The following is a 15,990-nucleotide window of genomic DNA, read 5'->3' as shown; positions in this document are numbered from 1 at the left end:
TTGACAAAACGTCAGATCTTTATTGGTCCTTCCCACCTTACCAGTGACGCATCAACTATTACAGAGGCGGAATGTGTCGAAGTTGTACAATACGTTATATAACATTCATTATGAGGGCATTGTCAAGAAAGGTGAGTTCATTAGAAAGCATTTGCCGTTTGATCATTGTTATAATTCCCCAGGTCAATGAGCAGCTTAAATCCAACAGTTACCCAAACAAAGGTCTTCAGTCATCTTCCTGCAATGGCGCCCACTCAGATCCATCAATAGACAATATTCAAAGAGCAAAAAATATTTATTCCAAAACATCGATTCACATCAACATGGCATTTTCCCCATATAGATATTCGTCCATCCGGACCATATAGAAAGCTTTTCCGTGTCACTCAAGACGGGCTCCTCCCTCCTACAAGTGTGCAGCGCTAACTAAGGGCCTTAATAGACGTGCTGAAGTGACCACACATCGAAACTCCGCCTTGTAGTACATCCGGGCTCCTATTTGCCAAATCTCAGACTGGGCATGCGCATGCTGGGTTCGACCTGACGCTGCTTTAAGCCCGAAAGTAGAGCGGCAAGATTGTTGACAAGCATTTTCTGTCGTTTGGCAACTGAAATTAGAAAGAATTCTGTAAATAGGGCTTCGTAATTACACAGAAGAATGCAGTTCGACGTTTGTGATGCATGTGTACAATTTGCAGGTGGAGGCAAGAGTGAGTGAGTAAGTGTGATATGTGTCCACGGATATATCTGAGTACATAAAGACCGATGGGGTAACCTAGTGGTTAAATCGTTCGCTCGTCACGCCCAAGACCCGGGTTCGATTCCCCACACGGGTACAATGTGTGAGGCCCGTTTCTGGTGTCCCCGTGATATTGCGGGAATATTGCTAAAAGCGGCTTAAATAGCAATTCACTTACTCCCTCGCTTGAGTCACATATCAAAACTGGCTTTAGGTCATCATGTTGAGTTCATTAAGACGACATTAAATTTCGGCGATATATTAACATCAGGGGAAAGTCCAAATGTTGTAGGAAGTGAACACAAAAACTGGTGTGGTAGTGACAGCCTCTGGGTCGAATCCCAACCTCACTACCAATAAATGTGGAACATATACAGTGAGAGACACAATGATGAGACACAAACACCGTGTACTCACTTGGTTCTTCGCTTTCCTCCATATCCCGAAACCTCATGTCATTTAGAAGGATCTTTGAAATATCTGCAACAAAGAGATGTGTGTCAGATAAATGTAAGATATATCGTCCTACACCACACAGCTACACCCTAGAATCATCTCTGTGAATGAAACAATATACCGCTACACTTAGTGAATCCAATGGAGTATCGGGTGATCCACAGGAGGTGACAAAAAGGACCGGATGGTCAGGTCTGGTGATAGTGTCATCGGTAGCCGATGTCGTGGTTGTTCGTCAACGTCAGGTTCCAGGGTTCACAGTTCAATAATTTATCTAATGTCCATTGAAATCAGTAGTTATATTGTTCGTTCGTTTGTTTGTTTATTTGTTGCTTAACGCCACATTCCAGTGATCAACAGCATGAGCATCGATCTACAAACTAAATTCGGTGAGATGAGGCAAACACGATTCAGCAAGTTTCGGTGCATCGCAATGGCGATGGCGATGCCGAGCTGTTCAAACGTTCTTTCATCACACCGAATACCCTGGTTCTATTTGATGTATTCCCCGTCGCGTTATTGCTGCAATATTGCTGTAACCTATTGCGGCGTAAAACGTTATTCACTCGCATGCTCTTTCAAGATGGTATTGTGATTCAAAACAAATAGTACGGGAATGGTGAAGAAAATAGCTACAATCTCTTCGATGTCGACAAGTTGATGTCCGAATGCAGTCGGTGTATTATAAAGTTCAACCATAACCGTTTTGTTTATTTATTCTATTACCGACACAGAACTACAATTAAAACTGGTGCCACAACGTTTTCGACCAGACTATAACTGAAAGCCCATACTGAAGTAAACAGAAGTCTTGTGACGGTAGGATTCGTGTTTACAGTGACTACTTTGTTACACCCCAGTTCCTGAAGTAGACAAGCCATACACATACGTGAGATTCTGATGAAAGCATCGAAAATACCCCACTCACTCACTCACTCAGTAGATTATGTGGGAATGCCTTTCTCATATATCATATTTTCTATCACAAAAAATAAATGTTGTTTATAAGGAATTCAAAACGTGAGTAATCAGTCCCAAATATTCACAGAAACAGATTCCATGGAGAGTGAAAGGTAAACCAGCGGTGGACATTACACCAGAGTCGGGAACCAACTCCCGACTGAATGTCTCCCTCCATTGACTCATTTAAAAGTTCCCTTAAAACCCATCTTTTCAGAAAATATTACAATCTATAACTTAACTTTCCAAACATTTCACCCTCGTTCTAGCATAACCTTTGCTTTGTAAAATATTTGTAAATATGTAGCGCTTTGAGCATGCCTTATGTGTGGAATTCAGCGCATTATAAATACACATATTATTATTATTATTATTATTATTACATCAACTGACCGCTGAAAATCTGTGATGTCACCAGGTGGGGGCCAAAACAAAGCATGCACTGACAAATCTGTAGATAAGAAAGGCAAAAAAAACAATGTCAAGGTCATAGGACATCAGCATGGTGGCACGCGACGTGCCATGTTTAACAAAATTCTCAGAATATCTACCACAACATGTGCACATTGAATCCCTGCATAATGACGCGAAAAACTGAAGATTGTTCAGTCAACACCCGAGAAAGGGGCAAGATGTAGCCCAGAAACGTCGTGTTATACAATAATGAAGAAGTTGCCATCCATATACTCGTCTTATAACAGTTCTTTGGTTATCAGACTATTGCCACGTCAGATGGGCATTCCAGAGTTGGCAGCACAAACATCGAAATACAAAAACTCTACAGGCCCTACGTGGGAACAAGCCGATCACCGTTTTAGTCGGCAAAAGGCAACCGTTCACTTCTTTTTGGATAGTCTCCCCTAATCTAAGGTCAAGGTCAGTTGCCCTTAAAAGATATATGTTGGGGTTAAATAATCCCCGATCCGTGAAGGTCCGGGTTAGAATATTTATCTTCAGTAACCCATGCTTGTCGTAAGAGGCGACTAACGGGATCGGGTGGTCAGGCTCTCTGGCTTGGTTGACACATGTCATCGGTTCCCAATTGCGCAGATCGATGCTCATGCTGTTGATCACTGGATTGTCTGGTCCAGACTCGATTATTTACAGACCACCGCCATATAGCTGGAATAACTAAACTCACTCACTCACTACATCAGAAAATGGGTTTATCCGCTACACGTGTATGATAATTGAAGGGGTTTTGTCGTCTTTCTCTGCAATGTTTGCAAAAATAAACATAATAATATTCAACATTCAATTAAAAGTTAAAACAGACTTCAATCCAAGATGACGTAATACGTTCATCACAATGTCGTAATTCATAAACACCTGCTCTGTCATTGTATTTCATGGTGTCAATCACGTGATTGTCTGGTCCAGGTTCGATTGTTTACAGACAGCGTCGTACAGCTGTAATACTCATCATAGTCATAATTGTACCAACGACTCTCAGGAGATTTCTTATGGATGTGGGAAGGGTACTGTCGCTTCTATTTCCTTATTTTGTTTTGTCCCAACCACAGCGTCAAACAATCACGTATGTCTTTCTGTTACAAATTCAGTAACTACGTATACGCATAGTTGATGTTTATAAAAAGAAGGTAAAGAAAGAACGCAACTGATAGAAAAAATCGACAGAAGGAAATTTATGTAGGGACTGCCCACCCATGATGGAACCAAACACTGAAACTTTGATTAACAAAATAACCCCAAATCAATGATTAAAGCACAATGATCCATAGCCGTTACACAGTCTTCGATAGAGGGGGAATATAACCTAACTTAAAAGCACGGAACAGGTATTGATGTTGGTGTATATTATTGTATCAAATATATTGCTGTGTAATCTTTGAGCCTTTTGGAACTCTGTTATTCGGCTAAACGTTGGTTCGCCGGGTCTATTCTGCGTATTAATGCCATAATGGTTATCACGGAAATTGTTGTCCTACAAAGGATTACTTACTGTTCTGCAAGAATTAGTGCGGTGATGTGAAGTAGTTCACATTCAACATTGCTTCACAGAAGTGGGGCCTGACGTTTATGGACAATATGTATATGTCATTCAAGAGATACGAGTCTTGATTCGTCACATGGGTAAATTCTCAAAGTAAATGTAATGAGTGGGATATTGGGTTATCGATTAAGCAGATCCGTTTTAGCCAACTTTTAGAAATGCATATGCAATGTATCCAGGTGACTTTACCCAAACGTAACAGAAACAATACAGTAGGTATTCTGGAATGTCAAGGTACATTCTAAATTTCTTCTTCTTTCTCGCGCTATATTTGGTTTTATACTTCACACTAGCCCTGCCCTAAAAATATAAACAATATTATCCTACCCTACTTACATCTTCCAATTCTCATTGGCCATGAATATGTTTCCTTGTTTATTTGTCAGTATTCTCTTGTTTTGTTTGTTTGTTTTGTTTTTGCTATTAAAGTCGTGGTAAAAGACTGAGGCCTTTATCACTTCCGGTTTTCCTCAAATACAAGAACACGACGTCCTGTATTGTCAATAATACACAAAGAGATCGTACACCTCACTCATGTACTCACAATGAAAGTATTTAAGATTGTGCGATAGTATTGTTGTACCAATACTCCAGCTAGATCTGGCCAGGAACCATATAGTCCGTGTACTGCAGTGTAGGGGGAAGTTAAGCATAGCTTGTATTGTATGTTTGCTTGTTATTTGTCCACACGACTCCAGTCACGTGACGGCGGTCTGTGAACAATTGATTTAGCAAATGACAAGCTAGTGAGTGACATCATGAGCATCGATCTACTCAAATGGGATATGATGCCATACATCTACATTCGCTTGCATTAACAGCTGCATAATTCGCTTGTTTCCTGCAGGACTAGCTACAGACGAGCTATTACCAACCAAACTGTTTTCGTTTGAAATTAAATATGTAAGACGCTACTCACCCTCTCGCAAGTTCCGTTTGTCTTGTGGTAAACCGATGACACTTAGGCTTTCAGATTCGTCGCTAGGCAACACTGCCGACGTCACAAGGCACGCGGTTGCTATGAAGACACTGAAAGAAAGGAGGAGCTGGCTGACCCGTGGGCTCATTGTGGCTGATCTGAAATCGTAATACAGATAGGGTTAAATTGACATGAACTTCAGGTCAAACTAGACCTAACGAACTTTTCACAATTCCTGTTTTGTTTCTAATAAAGCCAGGGGCTCAAACTCGACTTCCGTATCTCGGGCGGATTGAGTCTGAGTCGATATATAGGGTTATAGTAGTGTCTTTGTTTGTTTGTTTGTTTGTTGTAATACGCTGCAGTTGGAATTGTTGTTACATGACCGACTCTGTAAGTTTTCCAGTATGTGTAAGATAATCCGGTGATAGACATCAGAAGCATCGATCCGCACAATCGGAGTCACCGAACCTGATCACCGGATCCATTTAGCCCCTTTTCACCACAAACAGAAATTAATGGTGACCTAAATTCTTACCCGGGATCCACAATGATATGGCGGCTTTGGAAATACTAACAAATAAAACTTTATCCACTGACATCGTCATTTGTTCAATGACTCTGTTAGTTGCTTTTGTCAAACTCATCATGTATTATTTTCTAAAGTAGGAGATAACGTTAACTCAAAAGTGAGAACAAAGACTGGCTGTCGATATTTTACAATGCCAGGTATCCATTTTACTGGAAAATTCGCCTTCTAGGTGGATTCTGACAGTTGTGAGACAGATCCTGGACTGTTACAACCTCAAATTGATCCAGTAACCAACACCTGCTGGATCCTCCATCATTCAACCTCAAGACATTTGGTGCCCGCTCTTTTGCTTCAGTTGCAACCGCACTATGGAACTCACTTCCACTTAAATTACGTACAGCTCCATCCCTTCAAGTGTTCAAGCGTCAAAACATACCTTTTCAGTCGATACAAACAGTAACTCTCTCCAAGCTCATATTTACTGCTATCTTCTACGATACTGATTCATGTGACTTTTTATGTGTTTGTTTTTAAACATTTGTGCGCGCTTTGAGCAAGCCCCTTTGTGGTATGGAGTATATACCCTTATTATAATATACCCTTATTATAATATACCCTTACCCGCAATATAAGTACCCTTATTATTAGTAGTAGTACGATAACGGTATGGTAAATCTAGTGTACGACAACACATGTTTCTGTGACAAATCAACAGCCTGATCAGCAGAATGTGGAAAGGAAACAATCGACTCGAATACATGATAAAACGAAAATGCAATTATCGTGGTATCCATATCGCTTATCTCTTCACCAATCTATGCTTGTCGTAAAGAGGCGACAAACGAGATCAAGGTACCGTTGTAGAAGGCACCATCAGCGCTAGGACTACCTGAAGTCTATGTTAAGGTATGGGAGTTGCGGTCTAACATCGCTTGTACAACGGCATCCTTGTGATCAGGGTCGATACAGTTGATGTATTCAGGACACCTCAGTTACATATGATCATGATGTCAGTCACTGGATTGGCTGGTCCAACCTCGATTATGTACAGATCGCCGTCATATAGCTGGGAAATGCCTGAGTCCGACGTAAACAACAAGCAAACACGGGCACGGTTTTCAGATTTTGGATAATGAAAAGAAACCTATTCATGTGCAGTGACTCATGTACAAAACATTTCCGGTCTTCCACTCACATGACATCACGTGTTTCAACCGACAGATGGCAGCACATTATGAAACATGTTCTAGTTCTTTCAGATGACTTAATTCACAGTTGCTTTAATGAGGTTTATTATCTGGTCGCTCTTCTTTTTAACCCGCGCCCTGTTAACGAGAATTTATTTCTGAAGGTTCTCTCCTTTGGGTTTCGTTCGGGAAGTGTACTGACATGCCTCCCCTAGGTTTCACAAAACCAACTGTTTTCATATAGGCTTCTGTTGTAAAGTTATATTTCTTCACGAATTAACTAAGCCCTCAACAGCTATCAAATGTACATGGCGTGCACAATCTGGCCTTACGGCATCAATGAGAATAGAAGTATAGTAACTTAGCTAAACCAGAATCAGTCCCTTGGTACAGGAAACGAAACACACAGAATCCTGTTCCGCACAAAACGTTATCCACTTGGAAATATCTATGGTCATATTCACCCTAAGTCAACGTGTTAAAACTAACAAAACATTTAAATAAAGACATTTTAACTACTGAATGAAAGTATATTTAAGAAAACAAAACTCTTACATAAAATCATTTAATCACAACTGCCAGAAGATTCAATTTGCAGTAATGATGAAATTTGCAGTAATATTCGAACCGTTTATAACAGAATGAAGATATTATACCCTGGATACAAGAGGATGTAAACTTCCTGGAACTGGTGTTTGGAACCATGGAGTCGAGAACATCATTTCCTTGAAGGTGAAGCTTCAGGATCGGGCTCGAATCTGTTATTCGTTGTCAAGGGATTTGTAATTGCTTAAGACAAAACGGCACACGTATGGATGTATGTGAACACACACCTTTAAGCACAAATCTCGCTTTCATTTTGAATTTTCCTCAACTGTTTCATGCCATCCTTGAAACTCACGGAATACCCCGTCCCTGCCAGGTTCCATTGAACATCACAGACTTTATATTACATCACAGAAAACCGAGAATTTTATACGTCAATTTGGCAAACCTTTCATTCTAAACATTAACGAAGCACGCGCATCCATGTGAAATGGTCAAGTTAATAAGGCGAAACAAATTGGTGAAAAAATATACAAAAAACGCAATAAAACTGACATTGGTTAATATCCATTAGGAGAGTGGCACATAATACCGCCATTTACACATGCCGCTCTGGTCCTTGTGATCGTGCTGGCTGTGTCTCACGTTAATCACCAACTTCACTTGTACACGGACGTCAGATCATTCATGCTCCATATGAGAGAAATGGTACTGCATGACATTTGGAAAGATAATTATTTTCCCGATTAACGAAACTCGGGAGTAATATTTCTTGACACTAATTCTGTTGATCAAGACAAATTGAACGAACACTTAACGTTTAGGATTACACAAATACGAAGTGATTAATTGTGCAAATGGTCTTCATCAATATAAACGATTGCTGGATCTCTACTGGATCATACTCGCACTTAGCAGTAGGAACAACATCTGAAACGTTTGTCATTAAATACTTGGTGTATTAAAATAGTTTAAAAAGTAATATTAATGCAACTTATATATATATATGTTGCGCAGTGGAAAATAAAACGATTGGGCAGAGCTATACAAATTAACTGAAATCCTAATCAACTAAACTTTTGAACTTAACCTTTTGGCCTAAAACAAGGAACTAAACGTGACAACTATTATAAGTGAGAAAACTATGGATGATTTACAAAGAACTAAACGTGATTCTCTTAAGTGGTTCTAAATGAACTTTGACATGAAATGGCCCGCTAACTACCGCTAATTGCCTAACCTTTAAACATACTAATGCAAGTTCAACAATCTAACGCCACAATAGCCAATTGAACCTACACATCTAACAACAATGTCATTCGTAGTCTAAATGCCTAAACACGAGCTGGAACGAATAGCACCGAATGGAAGAAAGGAGCGAATGCCCCGTGTATCGCTGACCACCGTCTTATATATGGAAAACCTATTCGTTTTTCCCGTGCAACATCTCCAGGTGTGTTCAGGCGATACGTCTAGTATGCACTGAGTGCGTTTGAGCGAACAGTTTTAGTGATAAAACCAAAATGCCTTCAGAACATCTTCTTGAACATCTTCTTCCCCATGTGGGGATTCGAACCCGGGTCTTCGGCGTGACGAGCGGACGCTTTAACCACCATGCTACCCCACCGACCCAGAGATGTAGTGACCATCACAGATGTTCAACAGCAGTCTGTAAACGATAAACCTGTGGGTGACATTATGAGCAACGTCTCTGGCTATGGCGATGCCATGACACGCAGTCAACCTCGTCACCGCCAAGGAGGAGGGAATAGATAAAAATGTATGGTTCAGCCAGACGGCCAATTCACACACCAGAACGTCTCCATGGTGCTTAACGTATTCAGCAGGGTCTTGGGCGGTGGGGTAGCCTAGCGGTTAAAGCGTTGGCTCGTCACGCCGAAGACCCGGGTTCGAATCCCCACATGGGTACAATGTGTGAAGCCCATTTCTGGTGTCCCCCGCCGTGATATTGCTGGAATATTGCTCAAAGCGGCGTCAAACCAAAACTCAGTCAGTCAGTCAGTCAGCAGGGTCTTAAACAGAGCATGGTTTATGTTTCATCCTGATTTGGCACCCATTCAGCAAGTCTGGAATGAAATGGAGCGAAGTTTACGACAATATCCGAATCCTCCAAAAACGCTGCAAGACCTCCGCGGATATGGAATGGTCTTCTCAAGGACTTTCATCCACGTTTACTGGCCTCAATGAGGCTATGGTACCAGGCCTGCTTCGATGCACTCTGACCGTGTAAGCTTGCTTATGAACCCCATCTTGTGTTGAAGATAATTTAGATATGCCAGGTGCGCTGTTCGTGTAGACTGTGGACCGTTACCATACCTTGAAACATTTGGGGGATTTTGCCATGTGAGAACATTTCATTCGCGGCAGTAAATGTTTAACACTGATTATCTTTATTGATTGTGTGTTTTTTCAAAGTTGCTGTCGATTTTCAACTTGGCGAAGTCTAGCTACCTGCTCAAAGGGGAAAGCCAGTATAGGACAAGGCCATGAAGTCGGTCATGCTAGCAAACACAAATCACTGCGATTTCAGTGGTGACCTGAATAAGAATACAAATCACCCTTAAATTCAATCTCATAATACTGTACTGATTGCAAAAACATCGATCAAGGCACCAGCTTTCTGTTGGATTCCAAGGGTTCGCAGTATTCGTGACGGATCAGCTGAAGACCATTCCACGCGTGACACATTACCTTTGCATGGTCTGGTTAATCTCACACCTACAGCTAGATACAGTAACTGTTTCTACAGTAACACATCCGATGTAAAATTATATATGTGACCTCCAAGTACTTGTAACACATAACTTACAGTCTGCTTTACTCTCTATTATAGAGATTGGAATTACACAAATAAGCGCCTGGTACATATTGTTTATATGGTTATATCAATTCATTATCTATTTTCTGTTAAAGATTTATGCATGTGTGTTTTTTTCCAAATGCTATACGTACATTGAAATACAGAAACAGGAATTCGATTATTTAGTAATCAGTGAGTGAGATAAACTGACGAACCCGGGAAAATACATACCTGGTATTTGGGTTTATTTCCTCTCTGAATACATGGAATCAAAACCCTTTTCAACATATTTACCTTGTTTTCTTGCACCAGGTGTGAACGTTCTTTTGTACAGCAGTTTATGTTAAATACCGTTTCCATGCTTCTTATGGTTCAAGTATCTGAGACTGTCCCGTTGACAATGTATCTTAGACATTTATGTGGATATTTAAAACGGATAAAAACAGAAATTCTTCCCCAGATATATAACGCAAAGTATGGGGATTTTTACACTTTGGGTTTTAAGCCATACATTTTGTTCTGCGAAATAAGACGATTAATTTGTTTCGAATAAATATTCGTTTGAACCAAAATTAAATTCCTTTATTTTGGGTATATTCTAAACAATTCTTGCAATACATCCTAAGGGGAACCAGGCATTTAGGACAATCAGCACTATCAGGACAGGATTCCGATCCTGATTTTACAGTAAGCATGGAATACTAGGGACCAGTTGTGTCCTGACAGAGAGATTGGTCTCCCAAAAAATAAAATGAAAAAAACCCAACAAAGTACACAACCTTTTATGACCAGTTTTACACATTTCTAGAAATGACACTTCAGACACAGTGTATTGGGTTGTTACAATATTCCTTAGTAGGCTTGTGGTTCATCTAACGGTTCAATTGATGTGGCTTGGTCGATTTCGTGGGTACCAGGAAAAAGGTTCTTACTATACGAGATTCGAAACAATCAACAAAGTAACTTCCCCAAAACATAATGACACAAAGATTATTACAGGTAATCCACTCTTACTAGGTGTAATAGACAACCGGGCGGTGGGGTATCCGAGTGGGTAAAGCGTTGGCTCGTCACGCCGAAGACCCGCGTTCGATTCCCCACATGGGTACAATGTGTGAAGCCTATTTCTTGTGTCCCCCGCCGTGATATTGCTGGAATATTGCTAAAAGTGGCGTAAAACCATACTCACTCACTCACTAGTAGACAACAATAGACTCGACTAATATATTCAATAACTCAGTCTCAGTTCGAACTGTTTGGGTTATCGTTTTATTCTTAATATGGCCTGCAAATTGAGTTCGAGATAACCGGACATAAGACACACCGAGTTCGACATATCCGAGTATAAATGATAAAACAAAGAAGAACGGAATGCAGGACTCGTTTTATGGATAACATCTTCTTTTGACTCTCCATACTAGATAACAGCTTCTTTTGACTCTCCATACTAGATAACAGCTTCTTTTGACTCTCAATACTAGATAACAGCTTCTTTTGACTCTTCATACTAGATAACAGCTTCTTTTGACTCTCAATACTAGATAACAGCTTCTTTTGACTCTTCATACTAGATAACAGCTTCTTTTGACTCTTCATACTAGATAACAGCTTCTTTTGACTCTTCATACTAGATAACAGCTTCTTTTGACTCTTCATACTAGATAACAGCTTCTTTTGACTCTTCATACTAGATAACAGCTTCTTTTGACTCTTCATACTAGATAACAGCTTCTTTTGACTCTTCATACTAGATAACAGCTTCTTTTGACTCTTCATACTAGATAACAGCTTCTTTTGACTCTTCATACTAGATAACAGCTTCTTTTGAGACGATTGCAGCTTCTTTTGACTCTTCAGCAGCTTCTTTGACTCTTCTAGATACTAGATTTCTTTTGACTCTTCATACTAGATAACAGCTTCTTTTGACTCTTCATACTAGATAACAGCTTCTTTTGACTCTTCATACATACTAGATAACTCTTCTTTTGACTCTAAATACTAGATAACAGCTTCTTTTGACTCTTCATACTAGATAACAGCTTTTGACTCTAAATACTAGATAACAGCTTCTTTTGACTCTTCATACTAGATAACAGCTTTTGACTCTAAATACTAGATAACAGCTTCTTTTGACTCTTCATACTAGATAACAGCTTTTGACTCTAAATACGAGCTTTCAGAGCTAATTCGTGCGTCGTAAAAAGAGTAAAAAGAAGTTGTTATCCATCAAACCTGTCATGTTCCTGTAACTTCTAGATGATTTTCAAGAACTTCAAAGAAAATGTGACGTCGGGAAATTCGGCATCTTGAAGCTGACACAACTCGATTCGACTATACAACTGTACAACTGTACAACGAGTACAACTCGGCCTGTATGTGGGACAGTCATCACTGCATAGGGAAATTAACATCAACTTGAATGTACAATGAAACCAAACTTATAAACGCTTAGAGTTTAATTTGAGTTATATCACGGGGTGCGGCTTAATTCTGGGTAAAAAGTTAAGTGAGTAAGTATGGTTTTACGCCGTTTTTAGCAGTATTCCAACAATATCACTGCACCAGAAATGGGCTTCACACACTGTACCCATGTGGGGCATCGGACCCGGGGGTTAGGCGTGATGACCCAACGCTTTAACCACTAGGCTACCCACATACATGCATATACTGGCAACACCAGGCAATACTAATCAGCTGTCTTTAACGCCGAAAGAATCTGCTCCTTAGAGAGTCGAGAGTATAGTATTGCCTGGTGTCGCCGGATTTGCATGTATGCACTGCAACACCACTGACACGTGACGGCGGTATGTAAACAATCAAGTCTTGGAATGACAGTCCAGTGTTAGAGTGATCTGACCAAACAATCCAGTGATACAGCCTGGACCAGACCATCCGGTGACACGAAATCGCTTTTACTGATTTTTATTTAACACTGTAAATAATATGTGCACGGGTATCGTGTTGACAAATGTAGGAAATAAACCAGGATGGATTTTGTTTCCGAAACTAATGTCATAGTATTCTCACACTCTTCATAACAAATATGGCATCTTAAGAGTCGTAGATTCTTGGCCGCATCCCTTCAACCTTTTAACAAGGCCTTTCGTAGAAGATGTTTTCACATTTTCATTCACATTTCAATTCAACTTCAAGATATTATATTTTCCCTGTATTTGATTGACTACGAAGATCTTTAGGATGGTGTAGAATCTTTTTACAAGAAAGCTCAGAATTTTGATCTGAATAGAATGCCAAAGTTGGTATGTCCATGGACAAACGAATTTTCAGGGACAGTTAAGTCGGTGGTACGACTGCCACGTCTTTATAAAGAGATAAATAACTGGGACTACGAACCCATTATACGTACTGCTAATAGTATTTCTGTGAAGAAGATATTCCATTTTTCTCAAGGTATATACCAACTTGCTAGTTATTATGGTATCCATATCACGAGACCACGTGACCATGTGATTATGACAAGTTTCGTTGGACAATAGACTTCGTTAACGACAAAATGGACGTTATATGGCCACCGAGTTCACACTCAATTGTATATGACTGTACGTGTTTTTCGTGATATTGAACATTATCAAACACTTTGTTGACGTCATACGGCGCTAATCGACGGTCGCTGCCAGCTAAGATTAAATGAATAGCAGTGTGATAATGACGGATATATGTGGCAATGTGAGGACAATGACGGCCCTGGTACTGACTGGACGTCTGGACGTGTTAACTGAATGTTCATCGGTCATCTATACATTAAATATAATGCCTCGCATCTTCAGTGACCTTCCTAGCGAACTTAAACACGAAGTTCAATTCAAGTCCATTCACCAGGCTTTTATTAGTCTAAAGTTTCAAATATAACCATAACCAAATTCATATTCCTGTGCCCCGCAAACGTTTCACTAAAGCCTAATCTCGAAGATTAACTATTTACATCATCGAAAAGACATTTCGTACATTCACAGAACGTTTTGAGACAAGTGGAATTAATACCATTCAGACTGTTGATCCGTTTCTGTACAACTGCTGTTAAGAATTCTTCCACGGATAAGCCAAATTCAAGCAACTTAATTGCCAAGTAGTGTAACTTAGTTCAAGTTTAACTTCGACTTCAGGTATATCGATTATCTGATACAGTTCAATAATGGTCAAATAGCCCATTCCTTTCAACTGATTTACTGATCCTGACTAGGTACATGCGACACCAGTGCCACCGACACTACTGTTTCATACTTAGATCTATGCATATCGATCAGAGTGACAACGATCTGCCCAAACTGTGTGACAGGAGAGATGACTACATCTTCAAACAGTTAAATGTCCCTTTGGAGGCCCTTACAAGATGGTACTAGGCGTTACGTAGCTTTGCGCCTGTTTAAGAGGATAAAGCAAGAACTGTTCGCCTGGGCGCCAGTATTCTGTGTCTATATTAGGGTATCCATGTTAAACTGTAGTATGGTATATCAGTGTTACACCGACCTTAGGCCAGATACGTACACGCAGTGAGACACAGGGGAGATTTCACGACGCTGTAGAAGTTGAGTTGAAAATCTTCATTTCCCTTAACACATCGCCGCAACTGCACGACTCATTTACATTCATAGCATTTATAGAAAAAAAGAGACATCAGAGAAAATATGAAATTACCTAATGGAATAGAAGCGACAAAACCCTGTCCACATCCATAAGATATCTTGTTGTATATTGGTTGTATAATTCTGACGTCATCATGAGCATGTATTTGTTTCAGCAGTGTTACAGCAGTACAACGTAAAGTCATAAATCGTAGGCTAATACATTTTGGGAAAAAACAGAAAACATGTACAAACATAAAAAACCTAAATATCACTGAAACTTCAAAAGTAAACGAACTAAGGGAACAAAGATTATGGTTCAGTTATCAAAAGACAATGAAAGACTTTCTGAATACCCTAACCTTCAAACAGAATTCACATAATAGTGAATGAAAAGGACATTTGATTGTTATAACCATAGACGGGTCCTCTTACCTTCTGATGATGATGACGGCTGTCTTCTGAGAGGGCACGGATATTGAGTACAGGCTATTTATACCAATTTATACCGTAAAGCCTACGCCCAGTTGTATCTATTATCAGCTATTGTTCCAGGGAGGCAGGAGCGAGGCTAGACATGATGAAGGAGACGCTGGGGGAAGGGGGAGTAGCTGGGAGGATGTCGATAGTCGCGCGCATACAGGAAATCCCCCGATTAACTTTATATTGCCTTCTCCCAGAACACAAATGTCACAACTGCGACGGTGAAATCAACTCGATATTATTGTTTCAATTTTCCAAACAGTCTTAAATCGTTTTGTTTACACTGAAGCAACTTTGATGCTAAATATAACTAGACGCATGGTCTCATTCTTAGTTTAAGTAGAAATGTGTAAACAGAATATAATCCGTTCTCCAGCGTGTGATGCATCAACCAATACCACTATCAAATGTTACATATCCATGGCGTTGCCGTGTTAGCTTCTTGGACCAAATCGTATCCGTTTTCAATGCGTCATTTCACATCGCTTCCGACGAGTGCATAGCTGTCATTATGATTGTAATACTCTGCCGACGTCGATCCGAGACGCATGGGTGACCACGTTAAAGTTGACGTCAACGCTCCTCACGTGGTAAACGTTGAACGGTGTATGTCAGTGGGGGATATAAGATGAATGTTTCCATCTCAATGTTGATCTTCATGATTTCCGTTAATCTACGAACAGGAACAATGTTTGCGAAGAGACAGACTCCTGTCCGTTCCAATCCTTCATTTCCTATTGGTAGCGTCAT

At 40.1% G+C, this 15,990-nt stretch overlaps 1 protein-coding gene across 2 annotated transcripts; it reads right to left on the bottom strand.

The window, feature by feature from the left end:
• Positions 1-15,320, bottom strand: LOC124257673. 2 transcript variants are annotated; one of them, XM_046691796.1, is made up of 4 exons: positions 15,193-15,320; positions 5,089-5,246; positions 1,157-1,219; positions 1-608 (listed from the first exon to the last, which is right to left on the bottom strand). In XM_046691796.1, the coding sequence occupies exons 2-4, from the start codon at positions 5,234-5,236 to the stop codon at positions 496-498; spliced, it is 324 nt and encodes a 107-aa protein (XP_046547752.1). In that variant the 5' UTR covers positions 5,237-5,246; positions 15,193-15,320; the 3' UTR covers positions 1-495. The 2 variants fall into 2 exon arrangements, with proteins under 2 accessions (XP_046547752.1, XP_046547751.1); XM_046691795.1 differs by lacking the exon at positions 15,193-15,320 and adding an exon at positions 8,653-8,709.
• Between the last annotated feature and the right edge of the window lie 670 nt (positions 15,321-15,990).

This window comes from Haliotis rubra, unplaced genomic scaffold, assembly GCF_003918875.1.
Source record: "Haliotis rubra isolate DU_JTF1 unplaced genomic scaffold, ASM391887v1 Scf67, whole genome shotgun sequence".
Classification (NCBI taxonomy): domain Eukaryota; kingdom Metazoa; phylum Mollusca; class Gastropoda; order Lepetellida; family Haliotidae; genus Haliotis; species Haliotis rubra.
The sequence above is the reverse complement of the archived record's forward strand: the minus strand, read 5'-3'. Positions and strand labels throughout refer to the sequence as shown.

Bases quoted from the DNA above. Each gene is read 5' to 3' on its own strand.
- LOC124257673 (XM_046691795.1), bottom strand. From the start codon at position 8,672: ATGACATTGTTGTTAGATGT. The intron at 5,247-8,652 runs GTAGGTTCAATT...TTACGATTTCAG, and splicing joins ATGACATTGTTGTTAGATGT to ATCAGCCACAATGAGCCCAC. The intron at 609-1,156 runs GTGAGTACACGG...TTCTAATTTCAG, and splicing joins GGAGGAAAGCGAAGAACCAA to TTGCCAAACGACAGAAAATG.